General features: G+C 34.7%; 1 protein-coding gene across 2 annotated transcripts in view; it reads left to right on the top strand.

Annotated features, from left to right (window-relative positions):
- The window catches only part of faf1 (Fas (TNFRSF6) associated factor 1), a 130,248-nt gene extending 119,048 nt beyond the window's left edge, over window positions 1–11,200 (top strand). Inside the window, 1 exon segment of one of the 2 annotated variants that reach the window (NM_212973.3) lies at window positions 10,449–11,200. In NM_212973.3, coding sequence (NP_998138.2) covers window positions 10,449–10,532 — 84 coding nt within the window. In that variant the 3' untranslated portion in view covers window positions 10,533–11,200. 2 annotated transcript variants of the gene reach the window in all.
- The last annotated feature ends 15,710 nt before the right edge of the window (window positions 11,201–26,910 follow it).

The following is a 26,910-nucleotide window of genomic DNA, read 5'->3' as shown; positions in this document are numbered from 1 at the left end:
TGCTGAAGATTTTTATAGGGATGCTCTGATTTTTACAGCCGATATTGAGTACCAATTCTGATGCTTCAAGCTTTATAATGCATAAAGCACATTTTTCCTCACAGTGTGATACTTTAGTGGAGATCTCTCCTTACCTAAGAGAATAAATTAAGGATGTTGCATATAATTCCTTAAACACTTCTCTTATAACCATTTAGGTGTGAACATGTCATGATCAGAAGCAGCTTTACAGAACATAATAGATATCACATACAAAAAAAAATGGTAAGTAAAATAACTAACAATGCAATTTGGAAACAATATGTCGGAATCTAACACAAACACCTGCGATTGGTTCATGAGAACGGCCAGATCACAAGTACCGATCGAGTCATTAAATGTAATTATCAACCGATACCGATCTCCAGCCGATTGATCAGAGCATCCCTAGTTTTTTTTAGCATGTTCAAAATCTTAAAACAAAAGATTTGTGAGTTTTTCTATAATAATGTATTGGTTTTTTTTTTTCTCCAAAGATTCATGTGGAAAAATTTAGCTTTGTCGTCATGTGAATCAATAACCTTTGAAAATCTTTTATAAAGAGAAAATAGCCATTCAGTTATATTTATTTCACAGTATTTTTAATTAAAAACGTTTAAAACATATTTTTTTTATAAAAAATCATACTGAAAACTGTAGATTATACCTCATATGTAAGAATTAAATGCGAGTAAGAAGGAAATAATAGTGTTAAAGAAGAGAATTGGTTAGAAACATGTAATTCCCAGTGGCAAACTACAGGCTCACACCAATGGAGACTATTTGCCTGGAAGAACATTATTTGTAACTTCTGCACAAAAGTTATTTTCAATAAACATAAATACGAGGTTAAGTTAAACACAAATCAAATGTGTTGTTAAAGGTTTTTTTATCATGTTCAAATATCTTAAAGCAAAAGATTTGTGCTGTAAAATCTAATAAATTGAACAAAGATTCATGTGGCAAAATTCAGCTTTGCCATCATGTGAATCAATAACCTTTGAAAATCCCATAGTCAAACTACAGGGTCATACCAATGGAGACTATTTGCCTGAAAGAAGATTATTTGTTTTCTCCCGCACAAAAGTGAGAACAGGGTGTTGGAGACATTGCAGTTCGGAATTGGGTAATCATCATCATATATTCTGGGCATGTCCAATTGTACACCTGTTTTGGAAGGATATACACAAGACATTGGAGGCCTTATTGAAGATTGAGATCCAGTTTTAATTTTCATGCTTAACTTTATTCAGAATTTTTAATTAGCATGAGGCTAGAGACATGTATTTATTGAGAATATTGCCCAAATAGGCAATTGCACAAAAATGGCATCTGCTAACCCCTCCCAATTTATTAGATTGGAAATAGGGCTGCACGATTCTGGCTAAAATCCGAATCAAGTTTTTTTTTTCTTTCTTTTTTTCTTTTCTTTTCTTAAAATCAAGATCACGATTTTCTCATGATTCCGTATGTGTAAAATAAAGGTTAATTAGAGTTACCTATTATTATTGTTATTTCTCAAACATATGGTAAAACAGCAATAATAAGATTAGGCCCATGTGTAGGTCTACTCATGGTTAAAATGCTACATTTAAACAGATTTTAAATATGTCCTGTTTGATCATTCACAGTAAAGTGATGGCATTAGAATGCAACTATTCTTAATGCTAAAGTTGAAATATTATGTTTAAGACATATGCTTGCAATCTGTCATTGACAAAATTATTAGAGAATTTTTTTTCACTGGTAAAATTAGAATTTTGTCATTATCAGATTCAACTTGCATTAGATTCAACATTATATAGGCAAAAGTAGTTATACAGACCCATTAAAAAATGTTCATGCACAACACTTGTTCGCTATAAAAGAAAAAACATATCAAGTGCTTGTCGTAATCATAACTCTAAAATGTGATATGATCATGTAAATGATGTGCGCGCTTTTAGTTTCACTTTCACTGCTGAGTGCGCTCATGTCATGGGCTGTCACTCTGAGAAAAAAAAAACATACATACAAATCATACTTCCTGTGCGGATCCCAAAGGATCATTCTGTGCAACAATCCAAACGTTATTTACAACTTTATTAGATGTTATTCACAGCCTATGCAGGTTCTGTTCACTAAAGCCATCATTGGCGGGCACGCACATGTGTTCTCTCGATAGTAAACAGTGCGTCAGCTCACGTATAATTCCGCGGCCGCAAATACATAATTACATTAAGTCAGAATTGACGTTATTGGGTGAATTATAACTTATAAATACAATATGTGACACTTTAAACACCATTTGCTTCTCTCCTGACCTTGAAAATATAGTTGGCTGAATCATAGAAAAGCTGAATTAAGATTGTGTTGGGTTGAATCGAGATTGTGATCTTTTTTCGATTAATCGTGCAGCACTAATTGGAAAGCAATTGTTGTATATAAAATATATTAAAGTATTATATGTTACCATGCAAGACTACCCTTACAATGTGCTTTACTCTGCTCTTTTTATTTAATATTTAAATTTTATTGTATTTATTATACTTAAATGGTATTGTAAACTTTCAGATATTATAAATTACAGTATTATTTTTTTAAATAAAACATGTAATAAATAAAAAATCATCCTGACCTAAAACTTTTGAACAGTATGCACATTTACCTTTTTTTATTTGGACACTTTTACTTGCTCATGAGCTACAGTATTTTGCATTGATTTTGTTTAATGGATGCCATAAGGCTCATAAGTGAAGTAGCACTCTTGTTCAGAGTAGAGTTGTCTCTCGTGCCCCTTTTCCTCTGGTCATCTGGGTGGCTGTCCTGTGTTTGTTTGGTGACTGTGTGGGGCCGTTGAAGATGAGTGTGTTAAAGGTTTAACAGGATTACCTGCCATCAACATCATCAAGGCCCAAAGAAAACAGGCGGCCGGACCTCTCTTCCATCGCACGGCCACTTCTCTCTTTAATAAACCTCTTCAGGATTACGGTGATATGAGTCTCCACACCCTTCAAATGATCTCTTTTCTTCCTCTGTTTATTTTGGCCGCCTGAGAACATATTGTTCATCACGTTTGAATTCATTTGGTCTTAACGTCCCCCCGATTGGAAAGAAAGCAGCTCTGGTTGTCAGTCACAAGGCTTTTTAATCGTTCTTTAATTTCATGACTCTCTGTGAATTTGTTTGTCGGAAAGCTCCAGTGTCGCACGTAGAGGTCTAATTTAATTCAGAAGGACCAAAACAGACGGTTTCTGGAGAAACTAACAAGTGCTGAGAAAAGAGGGAGGGAGTGAGAGGAAGAAAAAGAGCGAAAGACAAGGAGAGTGGAGGAAAACAACAGCTTTGTTTGTTGACAGATGCTTCTCCTCTTATGGTCTGTTAATTGGATAACAATGTAAACAATCAGCCATGGCATCTGTCTCCTGCCATTGGAGTGCCACCTTGTTTCTCTCATTCCCCTTTAAAAGAGAACAGTCATCAACACAAACACGCGCTCACATCTGCGCCTCCCCACAACCTCATTTGCTTCTACCTGATGCTGTGGTGTTATAGCAGGTTTTCGGGTTCATTTCCATTTAAGATTTCTCTTAAGTACTCGTTTGAATGGAAGGGGAAGACATCCTGGTGGGAGCGACATGTTTTCCAATGTTCACCCCCTCCTGTGCCCTCAGGTCAGATTGAAAAACAAAAGGCATAAGTCACACGCTAAAATGAGGTTTGGGGCAACACGGCTAATGTGCTGAAGTGGGTGTGATGTCTGTAACACCCCCCTTTGAGACCCCAAACCTGCCTGATAATATGTTTTCACTTGGAACTTACAGGCTGTTGGCACGGTTCTTCACGTCAGGTGTGACCCATTGTGACTTTTACCTTAAAATATTTAGGGGTTTAAGTGAAAATTAGATTTTTAATACTTTAGAATTATTCGTTTTGTGCTATTAATCTAAATTCTTTATTAATGCCTAGAATTTGTTGACAGCATATATAGTTGATAGCAAAATTATAAGCCTTCCTGTAAAATTTCGAATGCTTAAAAGAGCAAGTATTTCCTACTATATATTTTTTTACTCTGGAGAATGTATTATTTCTTTTAGCTTGGCTGGAATAAAAAACTAAATTAAATGAAAACTACTTGGGTCAATATTATTAGCCTTCTTAAGTATAATTTTTTTGGTTGACCACAGAACAAACCTATGTTGTCCAATGACTTGCCTAATTAACTTAATGTCTAGTTAACCTAATTAACCTAGTTAAGCCTTTAAATTGCACTTTAAGCTGAACACTTGCATCTTGCAAACTAACTAGTACAATGTTATCAACTGTCATCCTGGCAGAGACAAATTAACAAAATTATTAGTCTTTTGTTTTTAAACTATTACGTTTAAAAATGTTGAAAGTATTCTTTCTGTTAAACAGCACATGGATAATTTTTTATTTTTTTTTAAATGCCAGTAATTTTGTCATCAACTGTATGTGCATCGACATATATCAGAAGATATTAATGCAAATGCTTTATATCCTGGAGAATAACCCATCTATGTGTCCACTTAAATATTGAGAAGCACCACCATGTGAACGATTATTAATCCTAAAACAAATGTTTATTAAGCAACGAATTAATGTCTAGTAATGTGTTATTCACATATGAACAGAATTGCCATGGAATCAGAGTTTCATCTTTGAATTTAAATGTGCCATAGCATGCATTAATTTAATATGTTAAATTGTTTACTGATATTGACACTATCGTGTATGTCACAAGTATGTGTGAATATGTAGCATAGATACGTTCAAAAAAGATATATATTTATGCAAATGTATAACTAACGGGATTACCCCTAGAAGGAAAATCTCTGTTTGGTCTTATTTGGAATGGTCATGAATATTAAAGAGCTCCGTTCTGATGCAGTGAGCTATCTTTATACCATCAGAGCAACTTAGTTTACTCCTGAGATATATTTTGGATGAAATATCAGCTGAATTAGTGTAATGCTTGAGAAAAAGGACCAAGAGGGATGTAAAAAAGAAAAAAAAGCTTTTTAAAGTTTTAGTGTATGTGAAAACACAGTCAGGAATTAATGTCAATCTCTGCAAAAAACGGATTTAGGCCCAATCCCAATTCCCTTTCCATTTCTCTTTCCTGTAGGGCTAAGAGGAAGGGCTAGATAACCCTTGAAACAGAGATTTTCATGGACCACACTTGAAACCAAGGGGTACGGAAATTTCCCTGAGTAAAGACATGCACAAATTAGTATTTTTTTTCTGTCATAATTACGATTTTTTTTTTACAACTAACAAGTACGTTTTAATACATTCATAAAGGCGTTTGTGTTTTACCATCATGCTTTAAAAAAATAAAATAAAACTACAATAAAAATCACCAAATTTCGCTATCTGTAATCAATAATGATAACTCCTGTATAGTAGTCCCACAACATTCTGTCACTCGATGACACTCAAATACCCTATCAGAAAACTCTAGTGGCTGGAAATTACCTTTTTACAGTGAGTGGTATAATTTTGATGTTGTTTTTGTGTGTTTACATGCATAAATATGGCCACGGTGTAAATGCACAGTACAGTTACGATCTTATTGCCACATTATATTTTTATGATAACACGATATCGTTGTCTTCAGTGATTTTCTAAAGATAAATACCAAAAAAAGAAAACGCAACTGGAATAACCACAGCAGTCAGCATCGTTGGTTTCATATAAAGCAAGAGATTGTGATGATGTGTGCAGGTGTTGTTGTGCTGTCCCATTTCTAAGAGATAAAACTTGAAGCCTTTCACACTCTGTTTCAAGAGCCAAGAGGAAGGGGTACAAAAATAGAATTGGAATTTTATCCTTAGTTTATTGGGCGCTTTTCAGTCAAGAAAAATTACAGTAAGAGCTGAGTGATATGACAAAATTCATAAATTTACATTAAGTCTTATACTCAGTCATGTGTTTGTTGCTTCATTACAAACATATGCAGCAAATTTCTCATTATACACATTAAACTAACAAAATATACTTTAAACTGACCTTATGCCTCACTGTGTATTGTTCCGATTTACCTGTTTTTTATCTTTACACTCTTGGAATTCATGTGAGAATGATGAAACAATGGTGTGTGAGGCTCACATCATGTCATTTTCATTTACTGAACTCTTTATTGTTTAGGTATGCCCAGTTATATGTAGAGTTTCATTATATGGCACCTTTAAGAATTGGCATTGATTTGTTAAAATGAAATATATTGAACTAGGTTTAAATTAATATTTGCACACATGTAGTGGTTAAAATTACACTGTATTTGGTCTCTTACCATGCAAACCACACTGACCTTCATCAGAAATTTACAATAAGAATAAGAATAAAACCTTTGTAAAAAAAAATAATAATAAAAAATATATATATATATGCACTAAACCAAATGCACAGTTTATATTTTCCATGCGTGCTACATAATCTGTTTTCTGTCTCGTCATATTCAGCAAAGCTTTTCAAATATATGACACTATAAAGTCCACTATAGTGCTTTTCTATGACCCTGTGACCTTCCAGTCCAGCTGCTTTTAGCTCTGTGTTTTAATTACCAGCACGCAGATCCAAAGGGGTCTTCAGTGCAAAGAAAAGGCCTTAATCAGAGCGCCGTCAACAGGCTGCAGTTAAGCCCCTGTCCTGGGCGCTGTGGCCCATGCAGTGTTCGGACACCCAGGTGTGAACAGAGGCCTCGTGTAACAGGAGAACACTTCACTATTAGCTCACTACAATGCAGACATCATCTCCTGTTCTCTCCCAGCACTGGATCATAAGCACTCATCCCTCTGCATCGTCTGGGAAAATCCCCCAACTGAGATGCAGAGGATGGTTACAATCGTCACAAATGGTGTTAAAAGCGCAGTTAGAGATTGCAGTGTTTTTTGGATAATGAAATGAAGGTTATTTCTGAGTTCTCAGCCCATCGCTATTGTGTTTGGTTTTGGTCAGTCCATTTGCGATATAAAAAAAACAGCTACTAATTCTCAAAAGGAAACTGGACACGTACCTCACACGGGGACGTTATCACATTACGATGTTAACCAATGAGATCAGACCCCACACGTCGCTTAGTTGTGGAGGAACAGACTGTTTTAGCCCCCACACACCACAAGTGGTTGTTGTAATGGGCTTCCATTAAAATTAGCACTTTTTAACCATTTAAAAATGTCTTCAATTCACTTTTTAGATTCTGTCTTTCAACTGTTAAACTGAATAGTGATTAATTATATCCATTCTTAAAGTTTATCACATTTTTAATTGTATTAGATTGATATATTTGCTTGGTCATTAAATAATTCTTAATTTGGCAGATCTTTTTTCCCACCTTGTCCAAAAAATATGAAGCACACAATTTTTTTAAATGGATAGTAATAAAGGTTTTAAGTAATAACAAAGTCCCTTTAAGGTAAGTCATTTTACTCGGCGGCCCACTCGACGCCTCTCGGACAGTATGCTCAGGCATTATGTCTCCATGGGGAAACATCAAATTCTTTAAAACTGTTTGCCAAGCTTACAATTACATTTCATATTTGGAATCACCAATAAAACTAACAACAACTGTCTCATCAGTTTAGTTTCTAAACGTCTGAATAAAACAAAATCAGCATATTTTCAGGAAGCCCAAGCTACCCAACCTCATTTATGGCCGTTCTACACATTATCTTCCGATTGCGCTGCTTTTCTGAAGTAATTCACAACTTGGTCTTGATGATGAAACTCCTTCAGAAATGACAGCAACTCTTTGATTTTAAGTTTGTGGGCGTTTAAGTAATTGCTGGCATTTGTGATGTGTGTTTGACAGGACAGACTGTACCTCGTGTTTTTTTTTTTCATACACATTACAAAATCACTTAGTACATTTAAAAGTACAAATTTCAAGCTTTATTTATATATATATTTCTTATGTCTGTGAAGCAAGTGTTCGCTGAGATTTCAGTGTGTTTGTTGACCACAAAAAAACACACATCTGGTCCGAGCTTTCTCCCCGGAAAAAATCAGTCTATAGTGATCGATGATTGGCTACCGTTCTAGTAGATGGGGCTTCATTCACCACATTGGCTGTTACACTTTTCCCCATATAAAACTATACGAGTGACACATCTTGTGTATTCTATAGTTTTTAGTAATGATTAGTAATGGTGGCCATGATGAATGAGCAACACATTAAAATTGTGTCTGACACAAAACTCCATCTTTTACATAATTTTTCAATAAAGATTTGAAAAAAAATAAGAGTAGTAAACATCTATTCTAAATGTATTACTTTACAATATTTCTGTTTTACATTTATAGTATGATCTAATCAATGCTGCCTTAGTGAGAATATGAGACTTTCTAAATTAGTAAACACAGTAAAACAGATTTATTTTAAGGTGCAATTTTTACTATTAACTATGACTTGCCTCATTGAACTCCTAAATTGCTGCTTGTTAACAGTTATTAAGGTAGTAGTTAGGTTTAGATATTAGCTATAGAGTTAAGGATGTAGAATAAGATCCTGCAGAATATGTATTTTATAAGTAGGGAAGAACAGGGACGAAAGTAACAAAGCCATTTTCTCGAAGCCCTGACAACATTTGCTTTACAGGCTATCCACTTGTTAAGTTTTGTCGCATCGGTGACGTATGAAATACTGTTTCCAATTCCAAGCTGCTACTCATTTGAATTGAGAAAATATTCTTTTTGATCACTTTTTACTCTTATCACACTTAAAGAGAATTTTCTATAAAATCATGTTGTACACCAAACTTTTAACATTTTGTAAAAAATTCATCACTTTCTGGCCATCTAATAATAGGCATGTTATTTATTGCAATAACACATCCTTTTTTCAGTTTTTCAGTTAAAAATGAAATCAGGTTTAAATGGCAATGAGTTAAATTAAATGGCAAATGAGTTCCTCTGGGGACACTAATAGCCATACCTAATAGCATAATAATAGTTTCAAATAAGCTTTTTTCAGCCCTCTCTCTAGTTTTCTTAAAAGTTTTTTAAGCAGTGCAACAGCTTTTAAAAATTAATAGAAATTGGTAATGTTTCTTAAGTAAATCAGCCTATTAATATCATTTCTGAAACATCCTGTGAAATTTCAGTTTTGATTTTGCAATTAAATCAGCATTGCTTGGGCTAGGGCTGTGTGATTTGGGGCAAATATCTGATTGCAAATAATTTATAATTTTTTGACAGATATTTCAATTTGATTTGCGTTTTGTAGTTAAGTTTTAGCTCAATAATCTGTATCGTAGCTTCTTACTGCTAAAATGCAGTGAATGTTAGTTAAAATTAGATTTTAAAAGATTTTAAGCTCATTTTTTTCAAGAGCAAACAGTAAACACAAATAAAATTACCTTACCTTTCTTTAAACAAGTTAAACTCAAATTAGGGTGATAGTGTAGCTTATTATACAAACATAATAATAATAATTTAAAAAATACAGAACACTCAGCAAACTAACATGGCTAAAACAACTTTAAATTGTCCTTTGCTGTTGCTTGCTGCTAGATCGAGTGACACCGGCAATACTTTCAGTTGACTTTTCAGCAAGACTCTCATATGTGCTTTTTTAGGTGCTGGTTGTTGCATTTCTTTGTGCTTTGTCAACAATTATTACAAATTACGGTAACATTTTAGAATAATGGTCCATTAGTTAATGTTAGTTAATGAATTTACAAACATGATCAAACAATTTGTAATACATTTATTATTCGTTCATTCATTTTCTTTTCGGCTTAGTCCCTTTATTATTCTTGGGTCGCCACAGCGAAAGGAACCACCAACTTATATAGCATATGTTTAATCCGGCGGATGCCCTTTCAGCTGCAACCCATCCCTGGGAAACAATCATACACACTCATTCACACACGGACAATTTAACTTACCCAATTCTCCTGTACCACATGTCTTTGGACTTGTGGGGGAAAGCCGAGCACCTGGAGGAATCCCACATGAACACAGGGAGAAAACATTTATTATATCTTCGTTAACATTAGCTAACTTTATTTCAGTTGGATAACATTTTTTTATGTTATTTCATGTTAACTCACAGTGCATTAACTAATGTAAATGAGCAAAACTTAAGATTTTAATAATGCATTAGTTAATGTTGAACTATGATTAATAAATGCTTAACAAGATTATTCATACTTAGTGAATGTTAGTAAATGCATTAACTAATGGATCATTATTCTAAAGTGTTACCCAAATGACTTGTTTTTGTTTGGTGACTTTGAAACCAAAATATTCCCACACAACTGATGTCCTGTTTTTCTTTGACTTTAATGAATCTATATCATATTGCAGCTAATTAGCTAATTGCAACATTTCAAATTGCATTTCGATTTTAATTAATTGCACAGCCCTAGCTTAAGCATTGGAAAAACATTTCAGATTTCTCTTCTTTTTTCTTTGTGTCTACCCAGATAACACAGCTAGACCCGGCGTGGAATCTGGTGGAGGCTAAACTCTTCCCTCAGGAGACCCTGTTTCTGGAGGCCAAAGAGTAAGGATCGATCCGAAATCTCTTGGAGTGAACAGGAAGAATAAGCAAAGGACTTTAGCATGATGTCCACATTGACCAGACACACACACACACACACATACACACACACACAAACACACAAGCCTTTACACACTTTCACACACGGTGTGTTGTATATGAATGCTGAGTGTACATTTTATGCACACGGAGGCCTTCACAAGCACACGGATAAACGTTCACCCTCTTCACATAACTGCAGTGTAATGTTCTTTCTCCACCCAAAACGTAAAGTAACCGAAAAAACAAAAAGAAAAAAAACTTAAGCAAGCAAAAGTGTGGAAGTCTAAAAAAGCCAGCCGCACAAAGACTTCTCACTACGGCTGCTTTTTAGACATGTTTTGTGTTGAAATGAGACAAAAAAAAAGTATGAATGAAAAAAAAAACAAATAAATGAAATCAAACAAAGAGACATTTCCTGGAGAACGCTGGACCATTTTCCTTTTCCCCATGGTTTTCAGAGGCCCTGGACAGCCCATAATCCCCGGCTTCTTTCTCATACCCAAATTGATGATCCTTGGTTTTAATATCAATTGCTTATGTTTATTTTTCTCCTTTTTTCTCTCCCCTTTTTAAGTTTGATGCTGTATTAGATTTAGGTTGATATACATTATATAAAGAATATATGAACATGCATGTGTCTTGCCACTCTAAATTTATTTTTTGCATTCATGTGAGGGAGACTGTATCATCGTGACATCGTCAAAGCCTCTTCACATCGAAGCCCTGCGTTTTAATACATGACTGCCAAGGTAAATTGAAAGGATTCTGTGTATTAAACCTCAAATGTCGTTCCAAATCAGTATAACTTTTTTTTTTGCAAACAGAATATATGAAATTATTGACAATCTGAAAACCACATACAGGAGGAAACATCAATGAGGTAGTCTGTATGATGCATAATATTATCATATTTTGAAGATAGGTTATCTTTCAGTGAGAAACAGACGTTAGTTTCATGCTGAGAAAGATTTGTGTTTGATTTATAGATCAATGGGTCCAGTTATTGCTCATATTTCCAATGAATTTTACATAAGTTTGTCTATTAAAGGTGACTTACTCATTGTTTGAAAAAAAACATTTTTCATTCTACAGAAGAAAGTCATACAGGTTCTGGAATGATGTGTGGGTGAGAAAATGGCAACATTTTCATTTTTTGCTTGAACTGTTCTTTTAACAACCATCCATTTTGACTCTCTAATGTTTTTCAATTACTGCCAGCAGGTTTGTTACCAATTATTTGAAAAATGTTAATTCAATGAGGAAATTACACCCTGGGAAAACTGCTGAAATCTACACTGCTCATGTGAACCACATCTGGTGAACACTGTAATTCAGCAATTGAGCTTGTGGCTTTTTTTGTCGTTGTGCATGAGAATGTTGCCGGTGGCGTTCACATGATTGGTCATGTATCGAGAAAGGACTCAATGAAAGAATATTCAATAATCACTTTGAACCGCTGTCTGAATTCTACACCACATGTGCTGAGACACTGGATTATTTTACTTTTGACATTGATTTACACTGGATGGAGAGTTTGGGGAAACTGGGGTTTTTAAAGCATCCCTGCTGAGATTTACTGGTCACTTTTAGAGGTTAAAAGTAAAAAAAAAAAAAAAAAGTCAAATGAAATTTAATTCAGCCTTTTATTCCAAACACATAAGATTTTTCTTTATATTCAGGATATAAATGAAGATATTTTGGTAACACTTCTGTGAAAGCTGTGTATATTGCCTTCATTAAGTGTTAGGTAGCCCAAATAAATGTTTTATTAATTTTTACTCATCTTCATGTTGATCCAAACCCCTGAGACCCTCTTTTATCTTATCATATTTTAGAGGAAACCTAAGAGCTCCCTCATCCTCCATTGACTGCGATGGTCTAGACCAGTGGTCCCCAAACTTTTTATCACCAAGGAACGGTCAACGCTTGACAATTTTACCAAGGCCTGGGGGCGAGAGGTGGTGTTGGGTAAACGTAGATTGCTAGGCGACCACCGTTTTCTCAGAGGATGACAAGCTGAGAAAACATTGGTGCAACTCTGATACAAGTTTTAATTTATGGAGATTTTTTAAATACTGTATTGTTTGGGTGTTCTGTGTTTGTCTGAGATAATTAGTCTACCAAAATGTGTATATTCCATAAAAAGTATGAAGCTGATTAGTCAGTTCTTGTCACGTGACTCATGTTGCGCTTGCGGCATTGAAAAGTTGGGTGTGCCGCATGCGCACGTCACTCCCAATATGGGAGCCTCCGTTGGAAATAACTAACTTGCACATGGAAAAAATGCGCTATGTGAACATTTGCGATCTACTTTTTTTTTCTTGAACAGACTAGCTGGACTCACTTGACTAATACAGATTCATTCCTTGGCAGTTTATAGGTCCTTCACTGGTCCTTTTCCCCTTTACAAAGAATCTTTACAAAGATGTCTGTTTCTTACTTATTTTGCTGCTTGTGGGATAAATGTTGGCACTCAAGTGACTGAGATATAACAGAATATGGTCATTTTTCAAAATAAAAGATTTTTCAAAATTAAAAATTGTTCAGACAAAGATAATAAATAAAACTGATATAATTAATGATTTCTTGTGTAGCCTGGTACCAGTCCGCAGCCTGGGGGTTAAGGACCACTGGTCTAGACTCATTCAAACTCCAAAAAATACCAAGAAACATCCTAATACAGTCCATACTTGTATACCTTAGAAGATCAATTGGAATATTATGAGGAGTTTCTCTCCTCAGTGTCAGTATAGGGTGCAGATTCACATGATGGCTGTGTTTTTTTATGCACGTTGTGCTCAGTCACGCTGCTGATGTATTACCTTATTATGGGCCTGTGCTTCATTTCAAAAAGAGGAAATTGCACGCAGGCATTTGGGGTATACATCAGTGCACAGAGGACTCTCATGGACATGCGCCCTATACTGTCAATGAGGAGAAGAACTGTTGAATGAAGTTATTTTATATTTATGTGTGCACAAAATTATTCTCTTAGTCTTCAGATTATAACATTTTGAAAAAACAAGGCCTGTTTTGACACTGTTTTGGTACCTTGTAGGACTTGTACCTTGTAGTCTGGAGTCAGGACTATTGCTGTCTATGGAGGTTCAAGGGTCTCTCAGGTATAATCTAAAATGTCATCATTTGGAGGTCTCTGATGTTTAAAACAGCATGTGGGTGAGTAATTAATAATAGAATTGCTTTTTTTGGGGAACTAAACCCTTTAATGCAATATGCATGAATAAAGCCTTATAAATACCCTTATAATATGTGATTATATAATCATTTACAAGATTAAACAATTATTCTTAATGCATTATAATGCACAACAGTTATTAATATAGTTGTTGTAGCTTTTAGGTTAAGGTATGGGATAAGAATAAAGGATGTAATATATGACCAAGTTGGCCAAGACATTGGTAAGTACTAATAAACTTTCAATATGCAAACACATAAACATTTAGCTATATAATGAGTATGTCACAATGCTAAATGTTGCACATTGTGACATATTCTGTATACTTACAGGATGGTATTTTAGTATGGTGTGACATTATAGTATTATGGTTAAATCTTTTCAGTTTTTGCCTCTCTCTAATCAGTACAAATACACTGTAAGAAGTAAAATGATACAGTTTAGATCTTAAGGAAACAATGCCAAGATATTAAACTTGAGTAACTAGATGATATGAAACTATGAATAAAATAGTGTTCAGTATGATTGTCGTCGCTAAAGGGATAGTTCTCCCAAAATTGTGTCATACCCTTTTCTTGTTCCACATCTGTTCTACTACTTCTGTTAAACACAGAACAAGATATTTAAGTCAGAGACCTGTAGCCATTGACTTTCATAGTATTTGTATGCAAGTCAATAGTTACAGGTTTTCAGCTTTCTTCAAAATATCTTATTTAGTGTGTAACAGATAATTTGGAACCACCTGAGAGTGAGTAAATAGTAAATAAACATTTTTGTGTAAACTATTCCTTTAAAATTGATGAGATAACACAACACAATATAGTGTTGTTTGAGGCATCATGCATGCGTTGTAACATTAAAAATAATCTATTATAATGACAGGATTCTTAGAATGTATTACCTGACTTTTTAATCAAATTTTAATTATTTATTTTGTACCTGAAAACTTGCTGTCACACTAAAAATGTCAAATGAGACCAAAAATAATTCCAGGTGAATCGAGTGGTTTAATCAAAGACTTCTGAAGACATGAAGTATAAAATGAACAAATAAACATTAATCTGCAAACACATTTTTTATTAAGCATTCCTGCCGATGTGTGAGAACCAGTGAGGTTCAATCTTACAAAACACCAATGAATATTGTTCATTTGTATCAAACAAGTGTAGTTCATCTGCTGATTGATGTTTATGTATGAAAAAAAGACAAAATTAAATAGGTTCATGAAACAAAAAAATGATTATTATGTCTCTTCGGAAGACTTGGGTCGAACTTCTTGATTCATAAAGATTTCTGTTTTGTTAAGCAAGTTCTGAGTGAACAAATTTTCATATAGAAGCTTCTTGAGTTTTATAAAAAAATTCTGAAAAGGCCCATTAACTGATTGTTTTATTCTGTTGTCCGTGGTCCACTTATGATGTTTGTGTGGATTTTTCTATCAAAATCAATATGTAACAAGCTTTTTTCTACCATAGTTTTCAGGCTGTCTCAGAGAATGCCAGTATTTTCTGCTAGATCATATGATTGGATTACTGTTCTGCATAGTAAACTAGTATTCGACTTCCCCTTATCTTCACATGAGGCACTGAATACCTCTGTGGCTCGTCTGACCATCCCTTGCGTGAATCGGTGGGTGGATCTACAGAATCATACATACATACAATCAGACATACAGAGTTTAATGTACCTATGATGTCATAGATGGGTACATTTCAGAATCTGGCATTTATTTGGGGCCTGGTGTCATTAAGAGCTGTTATTTTAGTAACAAGGATGTTTTCAGTTCTAAAACATACAGTTATATTAGTATGATGATCTCTAACATATCAAAAACTCGAGTTAATGTTGAGATCTCAGTTCATGACTCCTTTAAATTTCTTATGGGTTTGAAACCACATGATGACATCTAACCCTTTAAAACTGTTCATATTGATGAGGGTATGTGGAAACAAATGAAGTGATCATTTTAAAAGCATCTTTTGAATGCGGTTGATGTGAAGTTGAGTTCCTGCATAGTGACTTTTTTTTAAACTAGATCGAGGGATTCTCACCTGCAGGCTGTTTCATTGGTGTTGCCCTGCCGTTCGCACGCAAAGAATCTAAATGTTTAATGTGTGCATCCAGTCGTACTTCCACTGCAGATGATGAGCCCTGAATCATTCTCACACACACGCAAACACACACTGTTTGCTGAGAGTGAACTTAAACTAACTCAAACACTGTCTTGTTCTGGTCATTGAGTTCAGTATTCATTTTAGACAATGGAGAGAAAGCAGCTTTATTCAGAGTGACAACAACCAGTGAAATTACAGCTCTCTTCTGCCTCGCTCGGGTAACATAATTCTCTGAAATCAGCTCCTGTGTTTTTGTCAGCCTCCAAAATGAACATTCACAACTTCTATTTGCCCTCTTGCTCATTTAAGGCGAGACACTGAACAAAAAATGTAGTGTTTTGTCTGCATTCTCCAGTCAGTTTTAAGGTTTTGGACTAAATGTTTTTGCTGTGGAAAGTGAACTAACAAGCGCACTTTTATCCATTTTTTAAAGCTCATTTTAGATTTAAATTACAGTGCATATTTCTTTAAATGCAAATTGTGATTAACTTTTAATTATGAAATTAGTTTTTTTTGCGCTGCACTAACCATAAATCTCCATTACAGTATACTGGTTTATTCTGTTTTGTTTTATCTATATCCATATTTTGAAGGTTTTTACAGAAGAATATCTTCATGCACAGTTGGATTAAGATCTGGTGACTGTGGATGTCATTTGAGTACAGTGAACTTATTGTCATGTTCACGAAACCAGTCTTTCATGGTTAATGACATGGCACATTGTCCTTGTCTTCTGCATTCCTCGGTTGTAGCGATTGATTATTTGAGTTACAGTTGCCTTTCTGTTTGTTGAAACCAGTCTGGCCAATGTTCACTTGACCTCTTGCATCAACAAGGCATTTGCACCCACAGAACTGCCGCTCACTGGATATTTTCTCTTTTTTGGACCATTCTCTGTTAAGCCTAGAGATGGTTGTGCGTGAAAATCCCAGTAGATCAGCAGTTTCTGAAATACTCAGACCAGCCTGTCTGGCACCAACAACCATGTCATGTTTGAAGTCACTTAAATTACCTTTCCTCCCCATTCTGATGCTCGATTTAAACTGCAGCTGATCATCTTGACCATGTCTACATGTCTAAATGCATTGAGTTGCTGCCATAACATTGGCTGATTAGAAATTTGCATTAACAAGCAGTTGGCCACATGTACCTAATAAAGTGGCCGGTGAGTGTAGATTATTTTGCTTTTTAACAATAATTTCTGAAATATGGAAAACCCCTTCAGTGAAAAACTTTGAGTTTTTGTCAAAAGAACATTTTAGGAATATGTAAAAAAAAAAAACTTTGTGATTGTAATCAGTGAATTATAGTGAATAACTAGTTTTTACTTTAATTTTACCATTTTCACCTGCATTGTCTTGCTTTAATGTTGTGAAATATGAGTAAATCCTATGTAAACTGGGCTTGAATGTGTTTCAGGTCGTAATCACATTAAGCTTGTCCTCGTCTCCCGTACTCATGCTTTCAAGAAAGAGCGAGCACTGAAAGGTAAGCTTTTCTCATTTTCTTGAGTTTTCATCATGCTCGATCAGGTGTGACCGACTGGTAAATCCAGCCTGAGGGAGTAATGTTGGTTATGCAGGCTCTGTGTGCGTGTGATATTACTGTTTCAATGACTGAATGATTGGTTAATGCACGCAGACATGGGCTTTGTGCTGACACACACAGAGCGATGATGTGCAGGTCGGAAATGCGGTCATTTAAATGGTGAACTGCTATTTCTTTTTCAGCTTGATCCGGCTTGCCTATACTCGATTATCAGCGTTCTTTTGACAGGTGTGTTTATAGCTATATGAGAAGAGCCCAGTTTTTCCTCACAATGGAAACAGTAATCCTTCTGTTTGAATCAGAGAATATAATGTTTTTTTCCCTTCTATTTTGTTTCTTTTGTTTCGTCCAGTAGTTTTTATTAGCCTTTACACTTTAAGTATTATAAAATAGCTGACATTTATGATGTTATGTTTTTATAAATATTGTTTTAAAAAAGTAAATATATATATAAACATACAGTGCTCAGCAGTAAATAATATTTGACTAGATAGTTTTCAAGACACTTCTATACAATTTAAAGTGACATTTAAAGGCTTAAGGTTAATTAGGTTAACTAGGCAGGACAGGGTAATTAGGCAAGTTATTGTATAATGATGGTGTGGGAAATATTTTTTAAAAAAATCAAAGGGGGCTAATAAATCTGATTTAAACGGTACGTACATACATGTGCGTATATATATATATATAAATATATATATATATATATATATATATGTGTGTGTGTGTGTGTGTGTGTGTATGTATAGTGCATGAAAGTGTCATTTTACTACATTTGTATTGAAAACTGATAATAGTTGCACATGTATTTCCACAATTTATCTGCATTTAAAGTAGGCTAATTAAATATTTTAACTATTTTGTAAATGTTAAGGTAATAACAAAATGTATAGAGCAGTGAATTAGACATAGTTACATAGCATATAGTCAAAAATAATACTTACAAATGTATTTTTTTACAATTTCTAAAAGTATTTGAAAGTGTGTGACATTTCTTATTGTCATTTATTGACAGTGGTGGTCAAATTTATTCGAATCTGACAGATATGAAAAATTTACTTAAAACAAGATCTCTTTTCATAATTTTCATTAAACATGCAGAGCAAGCATGATTTGAACATAACAATCATCAGATAAATTGAGTTTAACATTTAGTATGTCAATGTCAATGCATTTCCAGAGCTTCTAGCTGAAGACAGAAACTTTTCTGTTTGTAAGGAAACTGACCAAAATCTCTTAATAGATGGCTATATTCCATGTTTTTAGTATAAGGGTGACTACATATTGAATATATTTTGTAATAGTATTCAGCAAAAACTAGTGAAACCCCTCTCTCTCTCTATATATATATATTTAAGAGGTTTATTATTGTGAGAGGGTTCTTCTGTCAGATGTGTGACATCTCAATCTGTGACTCTGAATATTGAGCTGTTGTCAATCAAGATTCCTATTTTCCAATGCCATAATAGTTTGATCCCGAACTCTCGGCTGAGGGACAATAGAGTTATTTTGTGGCTTCCTGTGACACAGATCCTCCTCTGGCAACATCAGGTGGTGACTCGATTCTTCAATAACAAAAGGGAAGCGTTCAATAATGTTTGACTAGTCTTTAAGGGTCAAGAATGCTGCTGAGAAAAGAGAATTCCTGACGCAAGTGATCTCTTCTTTGAAGCAGCTCCTGATCCCACAGCATCCACTCGCCCAGCGATGCCGAAATCCCAGACTAAACTAACCTGGAGGGTCACTCAAAGTTTACTTTCTCAGAGACGCTAGAGAAACAGAATCTATGCGGCTTAAAGAGTCGCCCGAAAAAAAGGGGGCTCATTTGTGGTGCGAATGGAGCGAGTGGCGGGAGGGGCTGCAGTGAACAGAAATAGTTTTATTGGCTGCTAATAAAAGGAATGTTTCAGTCGTCCTGACAGATCTCTTGGAGTTTCAGTCGATTTTGCATTCAGTAGAATTTTATTTATGAACTTGTGCGTTGAGACCTAAGAGTGTTGGTACTTTGACTTTTAACATTTTTTGCCCGAGTATTCTTCTCCTTATAAATGCACCGTTAAAATTCTTTTTTTTTTTGCCATTTTTCTTAAGGAATTAAATGTTTTTTTTGCATTTTAAATTATGCTAAAATGTGTTTTAAGAACAATTGATTGTCTCAAACAAGTACACAAACAAATAATGAATATTTGGTTAGAAAGCAAAGTGATACAAGATTGCGTTTAATATTATTTTAATATTATTTTTTATTTGCTTGTTTACATTGAGTCATGTTTTTATATAGCCTGGATCATATATTAATGTAAATTAATCCTCAGGAAATGACAAATGTATATTGTGCATTTATATGGCAATGTCAAACATTTTAATCGCTCCAAATAGGGCAATCAGAAATAGCTGTAATTTGCTAAATTAAACTTTTAACTGTCCCACCGACAACAAAAAAAGTGGATTGCATTTCTTAACTCCTAATGTTGCTAGTTAACACACTCAATGTATTCTTTTCAACACATCCCATAATTTCTAAAATATCAACCATTTGGTAGAGGTTGATATGTCAAAAATACCGGAATTGATACATATATACTATGAAAAATAAGAAAATATGGAGACCAATTCATGTAAAAACATAATCAAAACAAAACATTTTGAACACATTTTGAAGTATGCCATACAATATTTCAGATTCTCATTTAACATGCTTTTTTGTTTTGTTTTGTTTTACAATAAAACCAAAGTCAGTTGTAGTAGTGCAATAGGATTGTTTATTCGATTTTTTTTGTAAACCAACATTGCTGTCTGTGTAAACCATTATTTAAAACTCTCATTTTTTAAATGACTTAAAACAGTCAAAATAGAGTAGGCAGTTAAAGGGTTAAGTCAAAAACTTCCAAATTATTTTGGGATAATCAAAACGGTCACTGTTAAAATGAACAGTATTTTGTAAATATTTTCCACAAATACATGTTCTTTAAAATATTTCGCTCCACAAAGTGATGTCGATCATAAGAATACTAACTAATTTTGTTTAAAGCTGAACGCGGCCTACTGCACCTATTTATTAAAAATAAACGTTAAGTCGGAACTTCCAATTTCGTTGCTTTATTTCTTTTTTTTTCAGCTTGAACATAATTTTTCATTAAATGAAAATTTGTAAGCCTATTTGCCTATACAAGGCAAATATTACTACACTGGGAAAAAAAGTCATTCATCCTATATAAAAATTAGAGTAATGGTTCACATCTCAACTGTATCACTTGACCCAATGAAAACTAAATAGTTCTCATCTCCATGAGAACAAATTTATATAACCTGGTACAAAACATAATTGTCTTGTTGAAGAAAGTCAATTTATTTACAATCTCTTTTTGTTCTAAACAAGAAGATATTATATAGCTTTATTCAAAACTAAAATGTTCATTCATCCAATTAAAGAATAGTAGCCTAAGTATTTCACATCCAAATTTGATCACTTGAGCCAATAAAAAAAAAAAAAAAAAAAATTTGCCTTAATATTTTTTTAAGTCTATGAAAGTACAAAGCATATTGAGCTTTAATACGCCCGCACTGGCCTGTGTGAGAAGCCTTAAAAATTTACATTGGTCAAAACAAAAATGTCTTAGTTTAGTTTAATCAAAATCGTTTATATTTAACTATTTATTTACTATTTATTTAACTATATTTAAAATGAAAGATACATTTTAGTTGAATTAAGTACAGCTTGGAATTGTTTTCAGTGTGATGTCAGCTCTTACAGTAGTCACTGTTTGCTAAAAGTCGTTTTTAGTTATATATTGCATGTGGATGTGATAACATTGTTGCAGCAATCTTGACACGTGATTAAAAAAAAGAACCATTTAAATGTTCAATTTTAATCGATATCAGTGCCAGCAAACAAATGAAATCAATGCACCAGTTGATTAATTTGTTGCTGTGGTAACATATTTGGCAATTGCATTAAAGGTAAAAACTGATTCATTCATGAGATAATTCACATAATCTTCACCAGCAGCTCTCAGCAGTGACACTGAGCATTAATCTTTCGATATTAAAAAGTTGTCCAGAAAGTAAATTGACACGGCCATTGTCTGGGTCAGCCCAAGCCCGGTTTCCCACTCCCGTCTCATATAAGAAAATTCTGTGAGGGAGAAGAAAAAATAATAAAGCTGTGGTATTCGGATTATCGCGGACCAGGATAAAGCATTAAATGGGGCTAAAGGGGCCTGAATGGGCGCAGTGGCGTGCGAAGAGAAGCAGAGTAATTATTGCTTCATAATTGTGTTCTTTTTCTTTTTCCCCCCGACAGCAACGCGCTGCGGAGCCCCACTTGGAGCGGTTGTGACATTTAGGAGGCCGGTCTTTGTGCTCAACACTTCAAGTTTAAAAAACAAGGCCAATTGAGTCGGCGCAGCTCAAAGCCCGAACCATTGTGAGGGACCACATTGAGTTTGGATTTGGGACAATGGTGTTTCTCAAATTTCTTGCAAAAACCTATACTCCATCTGTGATCTCAATGAGCGCTCTTTCACTGGGTTCCTGCATTTCTGTTTGATTCGTTTGTAAAGGGAGGCAGATGTGGAGGGATGGAGGCCGCATTTTAATTGGCTGATGGCTGACACACACACACACACACACACACACACACACACACACACACACACACACACACACACACATCATTTCGTCTGTCAACGGAGTTTGTGCATCCTTCGTGTAGAAAGTGAAAAGTGTGTCTCTATAAATAAGATTGTATGGAATTTGTATTACATATGACGCTTTAATAAATATATTTCCAATTTTTCCAGTGTAGAAATTTTCAGTTTCATCCAAGAAATGTTTTTATTCTCAAAAGTTCCGTAAAACTAAACGTTAACACCCAAGAAAACTGAGTGTAAAATGTTTCTTTATATCAAGTGTATACTATTTCCTATTTGTAGGCTATGTAGTTTGAATTTGTTTTAATGTTTATTATTTACTATTTTACTTTAATCAGGGCGCCACGGTGGCGCAGTTAGTAGCATGATCGCCTGACTGGTTCGAGCCTTGGGTGGGCCTTGGCATTTCTGCTGTGTAGAGTTTGCAAGTTCTCCCCGTGTTCGCGTGAGTTTGATCCGGGTGTTCCAGTTTCCCCCGCAGTCCAGACATGTGGTAGGCCTAGGTGAATTGGGTAAGCTAAATTGGCCGGTGTGTGTGTGTGTGTGTGTGTGTGTGTGTGTGTGTGTGTGTGTGTGTGTGTGTGTGTGTGAATGAATGAATGAATGAATGAATAAGTGTATGGGTGATGGTTTGCAGCTTGAAGCGCATCCACTGCATAAAACATATACTGGATAAGTTAGTGGTTCATTCCGCTGTGGCAACCCCTGATTAATAAAGGGACTAAGCCGAAAAGAAAATGAATGAATTTTTACTTAAATCAACTGTTAAATGTTTGTATAATAATCCGCAAAAATTAATTTATAAGTATAGTTTTAATTTAAGCTAATTATATAAATGAGATTTTCAGATTTTTGCATAAAGTTGACACATTTCCGTCTATTATTATTATTATTATTATTAGTAGTAGTAGTAGTATTTATTTAAATATTGATTATCTTCATATCATTTAGTTGAAAACTTTTTTGTAGTTAATTAAATTACCTTATTATTGTCATTCGTTTTTTATAGACTTTTGTTCCTTCTTAACGTGTTAATTCATCTTAATAAAATGCGTATCATTGTATTGTGTTTATCTTTTTTTAAAATTGATTTTCATTAATTTATTTTCGTATTTTTAATCTTTAGCACTCCCGAAAACTCCTGCATTAATTTCTGATTTAATTCGTATGAAAATGCAGTGGAAAAAAAAACTTGGTCCTTTAAGCAAGACGTTTTCCCACCAGACCAAGATGAGGTTGCATTAAAATGTAAAATTAAGTAGGCAGAAGCAGCTCCAAGTTCCATGAAGTTTTCAAGAACTTTTTTTTAAATAAATAACCACTGTATAAAAATATAGACGACATGATAAAAACGAAATAGTAAAAATTATGTGCTTATCACAAAAAAATCGCCAAAAAAAAACGATTCACATACTTGATTTTGCTTTGAATGTTGCATCAATTAACCAAATCAAACAGATGAGTTAATAATCAGAAATAAATACAGTATTAATTAATATATTTCAAATATAAATAAAAAATGTAGCTATAAAATGTAGGCATATATAGAGCAATGTACATCGAGGGCTCCGTCCCTAGTAAGCCAATAAAAGCTTATTTTAACGCAGTTATTTTAAGCGCTTTGTTCAGTGCCTTTAGGGGAATGCCATTGCTGCGCTCAAGGGTCCTGCGCGGCGCGGCAGCTTTTCATGTGAACAAGAGGTTAACAACCTAATGAGGACTTGGAGACGAGATGAAGCGTGTAAATACACTGGTTTTTCTGAAAACCGCGCGCTCGGCACCCTCGTTCCTCTTTTTATCTGCTACTCTAACCTATGCCGCGCTCTGCGCACTCAAACCAGTCCAGCAGGAGTTCCGCAGGGAGGCTGTTCGGGTCCAGCCGCGCTCCGGCCGGGTACCAGCGGAGAGAAAGATCCTTACAATAGCGCTCCGGGGTGCTGGAGGAACAGAGACATGCTGTTACATATGTCGGGTCAAGCATCTCTTTTGTGTCGCTTTAAAAAGGTGTAAAACTCAGTCAGCGGTGGAGATTCTAAAGGGAGTGAAAGCCTTGTATGGGTTTTTGATGCATAGGTCTGATGAACTGTTGAAAGAATGTTGAATTTCCTAAGTGCCCACAGTCAGTTTTAATTGCCCGGGGGCATTTAATTGGAATTCACAGAGACGCCCATTCAATGGAGAGATTTTCTTTTTCAAGTGAAGTGTGTAGAGGGCCGGATTCATTATTTAAACTTCATAAAATATGGAGGTTCTGCTTGAACAAAATTAGTGGCCTACTAGCATACGCTGTTAAAAGGTGCTGCTTGGCCTCAGAGAAAAAAGTTTGTTTTGTGGTTGTTTGAGTTTTGAAATATCGTTTAGATCAATGTGGCTTTGTTTTTACAACTGAATAAAAGTCGAACCTGTAGATTGGGATAAGTTTTTAAATAATTTTTGATGAAAAAAATATGCAATGGGGTTTGACTAGGTCTTTTGTGTGTGTGTGTGTGTGTGTGTGTGTGTGTGTGTGTGTGTGTGTGTGTGTGTGTGTGTGTGTGTGTGTTTTATACCATTGTGTCTATAATAGTTCTTAGGCTTAGTTCTCATATCTGAAGACCACAATTGTTCAGAGTTGTGCTTCACCATCTCTCAGTTTATGAACAATCAACGCCTGCTCGCGGGTTTGTAATGATCTCGGGATGTCTATTTTCAGTCGCGTGAGATCGCTGCCGAGATAATGACTTTGAATGTCAAAAAGCTTTAGTTTAATATCGTCTCTATTAGTGTTCTGGTTGGGTAATTAAAGGTGCAGATGAGAGCGGCGGGGGGGACAGATGGCATTTGCTTACTGTGATTGAGTGTGTAAACAATAAGAAACCGAGCGACAGGGAAACAGTACAGGCACACATCATTTTATCGAAGAGTGCGTGAAATTCAGAGTCCAGGTAGTAAAGAAAACCGTGTCGAGGAAAGACCATGAAGAAAAAAAAACTTCTTTAGATTCTTAATTGGAAAATACTTCAGAGATAAATTCACCTTTAAGTCTTTTGCGACGTTTACGTTTTACTAGAATAACAGTATAATTATTTAAAACAATGACAGTGTTCAATTGATCCTTAAATAAACAACAATTATCAATTCGCTGATCCTTTATGTAGGCTATTTATGCATATGTAAAACCTTCTGGGTTGTTTCTGTGCTTAAAACATTCATATAAATTGCTCAAAAATACATGAAGTATTTATGAATCACTACATTTTGAATTATGACATATTTATTTGCATTTTAGTACAAACAGACATATCAAAGCTTTGCAATAATTATTTGAAGCTTTTAAAATGGGCTAAAAATGAAAAAATCCTCGCTTTATATTCTTTTATGAGGTAAACAATATTACATGCGATTGTAAAATAATTGACCAGTAGCCTATTATATGAATAAATTTAAATATATTTTCGTATTTTGCACAAGCCAGAGTTATCAGGAAACAAAACAGAGGGAGAAAAAAAATCAAATATCATCTTAAATTTGTTCGAAACTAATGAAAACGACTAGACTTTAAATCAAGCCAGCAAGAACAACGCTTAAAATAAATAGCCTACAATGCCAAGTAGAAAAATAGTGTTTTAATTACATAAATGTGCGACGAATAATAAAGAGGAACAGAAGTAAAAGTCAAGCCTGGCTAACGCGTTAAACCACGTGCAACTTCTTAATATCATATCGGGCAGTAGCTACATAGCCTATATAAATAACGTTATTTTGATTTATTTTATAAATTAGGCAACTAAATAATTTAAAGTCCTGTTTCTAATAAATGAGAAATTACACACAAGTAACTAAAGTAGTTTAGCTAAGTTCTGAATAAATACAAGCATGCCGTTTTAGACTACGAAACAATGCTGACAAAAAACAATTACAAATACGCAGTAAACAATTACGAAACAAAACGAATATCCCTTAAAGTCTTGCTTAAAACTTACCGTTTATCGACATTGACGTCATTCTACAAGGGACTGGCTCTTCACTACAAAAAAGTCTCGTCTTCCAGTGTTTAAAAAATAACTTGGACTACTTTTAAAGAGAAAATAAATGCGTTTGCTATTCATATTCTGAAAACCCACGTAAATCACCTTTTAGCAGCTCCTTTGACTAAACGGCTTTTTATAAAGCCAAATTGTCCAATAACGCGTTTAGAGAATCAGCTAGTCGTCTTTAGGATCTATAGCCTGTATTTTTGTAAATAATTTCTTATGATAAAAGTTTTATGTTTTAGCTCTGCGTGATGCTTGTTATTTGAGAAAAGAACGCAGGTGGACACAGTTGAAAAAGAGACAAGCCAATCAGATCGCGCCTTCCCCCTTTGGCCAATGACAGGCGCCACATTGTTGTCAAATTTGTCTAATGAAAACGTGGGCGCAACAATAGATCGAGAGGGATCTGTATCCACTGAAGATCTCTCGAGGAAGTTAGTGTCTCACACTGGCTGCAGCAGCAAACTCTGCTCTCTCACACTGCTGGCCGATCGTTGAGTTTAAAGTTAGTTTCGCATCGCTTTCCATGGATTTTTGTGTTTTAAGATTAACTTTTATTTGTGTTACGCGTAAGTTTAATTTCTAAAATCGGCACTTCGTTCGGGCTGCTTGTGGACTGTGCGCAACAAGTTGAAGATCTCGCTGGAAAGAGGACTTTCATAATAAATTGGTTTCTGCTTTCTTCTTGGACACTGGCAGTCGGGCTGTGTTCTTTAAATGCTGTACTGAAGATATTCACCTTGTATCGATTCTGGCCAATGCTTATGAAACGTCTCCGATCGAAGACTTCGGTTGCGCACGTATTTTAACCTATCGATCC

Source organism: Danio rerio, chromosome 8 (genome assembly GCF_052040795.2).
Source record: "Danio rerio strain M-AB ecotype USA chromosome 8, GRCz13ab, whole genome shotgun sequence".
Lineage (NCBI taxonomy): Eukaryota > Metazoa > Chordata > Actinopteri > Cypriniformes > Danionidae > Danio > Danio rerio.
The sequence above is the reverse complement of the archived record's forward strand: the minus strand, read 5'-3'. Positions and strand labels throughout refer to the sequence as shown.